This window comes from Rhincodon typus, chromosome 13, assembly GCF_021869965.1.
Source record: "Rhincodon typus isolate 14 chromosome 13, sRhiTyp1.1, whole genome shotgun sequence".
Lineage (NCBI taxonomy): Eukaryota > Metazoa > Chordata > Chondrichthyes > Orectolobiformes > Rhincodontidae > Rhincodon > Rhincodon typus.
Window position 1 is genome coordinate 10,052,295 of NC_063344.1, and position 8,407 is coordinate 10,060,701.

Sequence of the window (8,407 nt, forward strand, 5' to 3'; positions counted from 1 at the left end):
CCTCGGTTCTCTCCGCAGCCTCGGTTCTCTCCGCAGCCTCGGTTCTCGAAATGTGATCTTGGCTGTGATAGCAAGGGGATTATTTCTTTGCAGAGTGATAAAAAGAGGGAGAAGATTTTTAAGACATCTTTATATTGCTATTTAAAAAAAAAACATGTTGCCACAGTCGTTCATCTTGCACTCATCAGGTCAAATGCATGAAGACAAATGTCAAACAATTGCACTACTTTGTACCACAGGAGAAAAGAGCACTTGTTTCCCTGTTGCTAATGCGTCGACCAATCAGTTGACTTGCCAGTCAGTCTGTGCTATTTTTTTCCTGTGGTGTAGCTTATTGAGCCTGCTTGAAATTTGCCATTCTTGCACTTGTCCTGATGAGTGTAAGATGGAAAGCTTCACTGGCTTTCTTCCTCTCTCTTTACAGCAGTTTTCATGTTCTACAATGCCGTGTTAATTTCATTCTATGTTGACTATTGTCTAAGACAATGCAGTTGTTATTTTGCATTCAGGGATATCCCAACTCTGGTTCCTCACTTGCTGTTTGTACAGATGTATCTAACAGGACAGCTGCTTTGACATAATTACGTGGAAATCCCATACCCACACCGCCTCTTGGTCCCATTATGTGACAGTGTAGAGCCTCAGATGGATTACTAAAGTATATAGCGAGCCTATAAGTTATTTACATGCAGTTATTCATTTGATTTTTTTTCTCGTAGGGAAGCTGAATGTGAGCACTGAAACTGTACAACATGGAGTAGAGGGTTTGATGTACTTGCTAACTGAGAGCTCCAAAATGATGGTAAAATAACTTATTTATCGATGTGTTCTTTTGGGATTAGCTTTGATTCAGTGTTCTGGACTATTATTTTGCTTAATGAAGTAATTGGAGAGAATTTTTTGGTCTTGAGTTGTTTTTTCCCACCCCCTCTAGTTGATGTTTCCTTCACCTCTTCCAGGTGATCACATAACTGCGAAGGGGTGGCTGGTGGAGAGCAGGAATGGCAAGAAAAAGGGCATGTTGAGTTGTGATACTCTGGCCATCATGAAAGCAGGGCTTGTTTGATGGACCAACTGGGTAATTTCCTGTTGTCAATGGAAAGCAATAGCTGTTTTTAACCTTTTTATATCTAAAGGACAAGGTTGATCCAGCAACAGTATTTGCTTGAGATTGGGGTCAACACCAAAAGTTGTTAATCCACAAATTAGGAATCAAATAGGAAAGTCAGGCACAACAGTTCTACAATAAAGGATTACGGACTTAGAGATTCATTCATCCGCAAAGGGTAAAAGTTGTTGTGTGGTGGAATGGCAAACTTTAATTTAAAGGTCAAGTCACCTCAGTCCTACCGGCTTCTCCCTCATTCAAGAGAGACAACTGGTGATGGTTTAACGTGAGGGTCATCACACCCTCAGTCAAAGGGAAAGGTTGAGAAAGAGAGTCCTTTGTGGTAACCTCAGCCAGTGCGGGAATTGAATCCACACTGTTGGCATCACCCTGTATTGCATAACCAGCTAACTGAGCTAATCAACTCCTAAACTTGAATTTATGCAGTGCCACTAAAAGTATCTTGAGACATTATGCAGAGGTATAACCAAGCAAGTGGATGTTGAAGCAAAGGAGGTGTCAGGAACAGGAGACTGAAAACTCTATCTGAAATGGTCTTTACTGGAGGGCAGTAAAGTTCGCAGGGTGGATTTCAGCTGCACGTTTTCAAGTGTTGTCCTTAGGAGGCAGAGGGTTTAGCCTCCACTGTTGGGGTGGAGGGCGGGGATGATGAACAGGAGTCCTAGGGTTATTAAGTCTGATGTCTCTTCATATCCAGAAGGGATTACTTGATAGCAGCAGAGTGTCTAGCTTGACCTTCCCACCTTTCCCAGACCAGCATTCCCTGTGAGGTACATGGATGTGCGGTTGCACAACAACCAAGAACGTCCATTGTCAGCAGTTTGCCAGTTGTTTCCTATGAGAAATCGCATGTGGGAAAATGTGTAAAATAATTTGAACCTTGCCCTGAATAGGAATTAAACCCCCACTGTTTATGTGATTGCTAACCACATGGTTCCACATCTGAGCTGTCTCACACTTCTATACGAATGCAGACCAAGAATTAAGCCAGGAACCTTTTAAGTTTGCATTATGTGGTTGATCACATCTAGGTCAGAGAAGGCAATTACAGGCAGTCCCTGGGTTGTGAATGGTTTCTGTTCTGGAGTCTGTTTGCAAGTCAGAGCACAATGCAGGACAATGTAAAATAGCTGTTCGCATGTCGTATCTTTAAAATTATACTCCTACGTCAGAGTCATGCAGCATGGAAACAGACCCTTCAGTCCAATCAGTCCATGCCAAATGTAATCCCAAACGAAACGAACCCCACCTGCCTGCTTCTGGCCCATGCCCTCCAGACTTTTCCTATTCGTGTGCTTATCCAAATCTCTTTTAGACATTGCAATTGTACCCACATCCACCACTTCTTCAGGAAGTTCATTCCACACGTGAACCACCCTCTGTGTAAAGAAAAAAATTGCCCCCATGTCTTTGTTTAAAGCTTTCTCCTCCCACCTTAAAAATATGTCCCCTAGTCATGAAATCCGCCATCCTAGGGAAAAGACAACTACCATTAACTCTATTATATGCTTCATTATTTTATCAACTTCTAATATGGTCTCCTCTCAACTTCCTACGCTCCAGTGAAAAAAAGGGTCTCGGCCTATCCACCCTTTCTTTATAACTCAAACCTTCCATACATGGCAACATCCTGGTAAATCTCTATTGAACCCTCTCCAGCTTAACAATATTCCTCCTACTCGTGTTAGTAAATCAGGGACTTCTTGTGTTGTTTTTTGTGAATTTAAATACAATGTGTAATAACAAATCTAACTGTTGATTAGATTTCCGAGGTGGATTTCCAGGACTCTGTGCTTGTTTTGGGCTTTCCTGAAGATCTAAATAAATTACTACTTCAGCTTTATCTGGATAATAGGAAAGAGATTCGGAGTATCTTGAATGAGCTGGCCCCAGATCTCCCACATTACCACAACTTAGAATGGAGACTCGATGTACAGGTAAAGAATTTACAATGCTCTCAACCCAGCAGTTTTACACAATATTGTATGTATATCTTGTGTGCATTGAAATTTAATTGTAAACCAAAAATGCAATAAGGTTTGTGTCAAATGTTTTCTTTGATTTGGCAAAGCCTCTGTTCATACTGTCAACAGAAAAGTTTAAACCTATGAAAAGGTGACCACTTGGGCAATAAAAGACACTGCAGGAAACCTGCATTAAGTTATAACAGTATTACATAAAAAAGATAGGCGGCAACTGAGTGGGCCAAACACAGATCTTGCTTCACCATTTGGCTTGGAGCAGAGACGGTGCTCGTTCTGTCTCTGTAACATCAACTTCCGTGGTCTTCTGCTTACAGTCAGACAGCAGACTCTGATCTTGACGTGTTTTGTTCACTGAAAGCAAGTACTTATTTATCCCTTCCAAGCCACAGTATGATTGATGATGTTATTACACTATAACTGGTCTGATTTCCACTTGGTTTAAGGAGTGTGTAACCAATCTCTAATTGGCTCTAAAAGGTTATAATAATTGACTGATCTTACCAAACTATCACCTGATAGGTTCCATTTGGTGCCTGTTACTTCTGAGAGTGTCCTCTTCAATATAGTTTGTGTATGTCAAGCACCAGAGGGCACAGGTTTAATGTTTTACAAAAGAAGCAAATGCAAAATGAGGAAGAAACCTTTCAGAATGAGTAGTTAGGGGATAGAAGTGCCTTGAAGTATGGTGGAGGCATGGTCATTGGTGGCATTCGGAAGAGAATTGGATGATTACTTAAATAGAAACTACGCACGGTTATGGGGAAAGGCAGGAGACTGGCACTAAGCTAAAAATATTCAGAGTCGATGGGCTGAATGATCTCCTACACCATAACAATTCTCCGATATATGTACTTAAGACTTACTAAATAAGAGGATTTTGCTGCCACATGTTCATGATTGATACTTTGAGCTTATCAGCTTAGTTTTGTTTAATTGGTGAAAGCTTCTCATCAAATCAGATACTGTTAGATATTAAGAGGCCATCTTCTATGGAGTGTTGAAGTGGTTGCTGGTGCAGGGAAAGAGTCACCCTTTTCATTTAAATTTTCATATTGTAAAGTCACAAATTGTCTTAACTACATGATTTAACATCAACACAAAGTTACTAAGTAGGGGGACGTAGTTTTAAAGTACTGTGCAATTCTTTTTGACTTTTATACTCGAGACAATGTATTAACATTTTATACACACTTAAAGCATATTAATACATTGTCTCGAGTATAAAAGTCAAAAAGAATTGCACAGTCACAAAACCAATAACACACTGTTACAGAACACTGAATACAAAGAATATATTTGGCAAAATATAACTGCTTCTCTCTTTCTGAAACACTGCAAATTAAAACTGGCCCATTGTAGAAAACTTTGCTTTTCTTTCCGGACAATAAACCTTTTTTAACTTTGCTCTGATAATGACAGCACCCAGGTACTTGATAAGGGGATTAATGTGAACTCACCCATTCAACCTTGAAAGGTTGTGAGTTCATATTCTGTGATATGAAAAGAAGTGTAGCAAAGGTACAAGCTGAATCAGTCTGACAGTGCACAAGTGTGCTACGTTGACTCCAGTTAAGCTGTTAATGTTAGGCTGACTGATGAATACTTTGATTAACTCCAACTGCTGTCGTCTACTTCAGTGTTAGCTTTGTGTCTCAGTGTTCTGTTTGCAGTCAGTTCACCTAATTTCACAACTGAGCAAATATTTTTCTGCAAGTTAAGTGTCATAGGATGCTGCTGTTGTCAAGGATTTGAGATGGCTTCTCCATCTAGGTCATTTACAAAAATGAGGAACAGAAATTTGGGAGCAAACCCTTGGAATATTCAACTCCATGGCCCTGGATCAAGTTTAGCTCTCGTCTTTTGGCTATTTGTGTTTCTAACTCTAGAATTTTGTGTAAAACTTACTGTTTGTCCATTAGTTGCCTCCTATATATTGGACCTTTGCAAATGCTTTTTAGGGTTCCGAGTAACACATCACATCCAGTTCTGTCATCTACTTTGTGCAATATTTACAATAAAAAAAGGCAGGAAGGTTTGTTGAGCTTGATTTTTGCTCTTCTCAAACCTGTATGGAGTTTTCTTATTTGACATGCATTACAGTACTTTAAATAAATTAAACATGTGACTGTAAACATGAGTTCTCGGATTTCTGTTGGCTGGTTTGATGTAATTGTGATGCCAAGATGATACCAAATATTCTTGTTTTGTTTCTTCTGTCAGTTGGCCAGCCGTGCCTTAAGGCAACAAGTCAAACCACTCCTAACTCTGAAGTTACATCTGGAACAGAATGGACAGCAGAATGCCAATATCCTTCAAACTGATCCTGCCACCTTGTTGCACCTAATTCGCAAGTTGGAGCAAGCGCTGGGTGAAATGAAGACAAACCATTGCCGAAGGATAGTACGCAATATAAAATAAGGAAATGAGATACTGGCAACCATTGGCATTCCCTGTGCCAGATTGAGACAGACAAACATTGAGCAATTTGGGGTGTGATGGATGAACCGGTTACTGTTCTGTGTACGTCGTGATCTTGGTTATTGGAAATGGTTTGAAGAATGAAAGTTGGTTATAGTCTTTGTTTGCTGTTAGAGGTACGTTGACATTGGAAATCAACAACCTTCATGACAGCTATCAAATTATAAGATGATATTAGGTGGAGCAATGAAGCCACACCGAAAAGTGCTTTATATCGATTGTTGCCCATCAGTAATCTCTGAACTCCACATAGTCTCTCAGAAGTGCTTCATTTCTGATGCCTTGGATGGAAATAGGAGCCTAGATTGGGAGTATGGGGGCAGGAGGAATAGTTAGGAAACAGTAGAAGACTGAAATTTGGAAAAGACTGGAATAATTGATCCTACAAAGCAGCTAAAATTAACCAGGAGTCAGAAAAGTGTATTGAGGGGTGGGTTGGGGGAAGACAAACTATGACAAAAGTACTTCTTACAGGACTGTCCTTATATCTCTTTGGGTTAGGCTCAAATCAGTGCCAAACTGAGGAGGAGGTTTCTCCCCCCAGCTGGCAGCTGCCACATTCCTGCGTGTAATCAATTTGACTTTTTGTCAGCCCAGTTCCTTGTACAGCCTGCACAAAGGCACTGCATGGGCAGCCTTACTGATCACAATGGTATTTTTGAAAAAAGGAGTTTGTGTTAGGATGTTTGAGGCAGAGAAGGAGCAATGCTGTAACTGAGTGATTGTATTGCCATCATCGACACTGATTACCTTGATGAGGGTGAGGAAAAAGGTGAAGAAAACTATCGCCAATGTACAGCTCTGAATGTTGTAGCACAGTCTGTAATTCGCAAGACCATTCATAGAAAACAACATATTGAAGCACATTGTTAGGGCACTGAAACAATATATTGTTTAACTTCTTCTCAGTTGTGTTTTTTTTTCTAATATACAAAAGCCAGGTCATTACTAACAATTGAAAGATCACCGTTACAAAAAACTTCACTCATACTGCCATGTCCAGTTTCTGTGGGACCAGCATTAGATTTGCTAAGTTAAACTTAGTGTACCAGTTATGCTCAAAACACAGGTAGCATGAAGATGCTTTGTATCGGATATCATATTTACCATGTCTTTGTGATATTTAAGTCAGAACATTAGTATTCCTGGAATTTTATTTTCAGTATTACAATTTGGATACCCAACTTGAATGGAGTTGTTGGTTGGTTCGCCAAGTCAGCTCAGCGAACCAACCAACAACTCCAACTGCGACCCGAGCTACAGATCTTCATTCAACCCAACTTGGATATTTTGCCACAGTTTCCAATACGAACATTGGGCTGAATAATGCAGATTTTGTTTTATCGTACTCGCTTAAACATTTTGAACATTCATTTCCTGGTTTCTGAGAGAAATCCTTCTATCTTTTCCAAAGCCACTCCCCAATATCTGATGAATTTTTTGGTATCTTAGCGTTTAGAGACTAGATGTAGGATTTACACAAATGCTCTCCACTGATTTGTTCCATTCTATGAGTAGGGAGCAAGCACATTGTGCAGTGGTGCCTTCTAGCTATGTTCTTCATGTTACTCTTTTCTCATAGTTGAAAAAGATGGCCACAATAAAGTAAATGCCTTATTCTGTGCTCTACATATAATCACACTTTTTGGAGATTTAATGGATGAAATGAAACATTGAAATGCCCTGGAGATAAAGGTACACTTGCACTCAATCACCCTTATTATTCCGTTTTAGTAGTTTTGCATCTGTTGGTTAAAAGCAAACTGGAAATGGACACTTTGGGTGGAATGGCCTTTGCCTTCATTTGAACATTGACTGCTGTTCACGGTTACTAATGATTTATCTCTTCATTATACCGTAAGGTACGTTCTACTTTAAGTAGTAGTTTTCGACAGCTGTAAAGCTTGAATCAGGAAAATAAGGGAAACTTAAGTTCAAATATACCCACATCTCTTTAATGTTCATATTATTGGAACTGTTCAGAAGTCAACATGTTCCCAGTAGTCATTCAAAAAGGTGTTCTAACCAACAAATCCAAAATAGTCACCAGTAATTGTGTAGCTGTCACTCTTTATAATATTTGATCATTTGTAAATTTGTTCAAATGTTCTCTCTTTTTTTTTTGTAAGGAATTTCTACAAGTATTAATTTGTTTTCTCTTTCACTGTTTCTGTTTGAATTATTTTTCATTATTTCTGGTTTGTTTAATTGGTGTAGTATTGTGAACATCTTGTTGAGATTATTCAATTACTAAAGTCAAGTGCAAGAAAATTAGTACAAAATTTAAGTAGTCTTAACAATGTGGAAAAGATTCTCCTTATACAGAATTGCAGGATTGTTTGTGCCAAAATGGTGTACAGAAGTAATCTTATACTTCACTTTAATGCAATTTAGTTTATACTTATTTCCCAATTCCTTGCTTAGCTGCCCATATTCTTATAAAATTCACGTAATAAATTAATTAATCTGACTCTGGAATTATAGTTTTGGTTTGTTTACTTTTGAAATGCTCTGTCAACCATATATTAAGCAAACAAAATTGCATGATACAAACCATGTACCAGGTATTATGGCAGCTGCTGATTGTTTAGTGCACTCAAACACCTTTCATGCTCTTGCTCGATATTACAGTGTATTAGTAGTACCATACTTTGGAGTTCATTGCTGAATCAGATGCAGTTAAACTTCCTCTACCACTGTGGATTCAGTGTATCTGCAATGATTGTGGAGGAAGTAGTGGGATCTTCGGAAAAATATTTCCCACGTATACTGTTTATTTGAAATAACTCATACCTTGTGTGTTTAAAATGTTCAT

General features: G+C 39.0%; 1 protein-coding gene across 1 annotated transcript in view; it reads left to right on the forward strand.

Moving 5' to 3' along the window:
- The window catches only part of commd2 (COMM domain containing 2), a 49,242-nt gene extending 41,180 nt beyond the window's left edge, over window positions 1-8,062 (forward strand). Inside the window, exons 3-5 of the mRNA XM_048604501.1 lie at window positions 720-802; window positions 2,893-3,066; window positions 5,335-8,062. Of these exons, the coding sequence (XP_048460458.1) occupies window positions 720-802; window positions 2,893-3,066; window positions 5,335-5,532 (455 nt within the window). The 3' untranslated portion in view covers window positions 5,533-8,062. The remainder of the gene's footprint in view (window positions 1-719; window positions 803-2,892; window positions 3,067-5,334) is intronic.
- The last annotated feature ends 345 nt before the right edge of the window (window positions 8,063-8,407 follow it).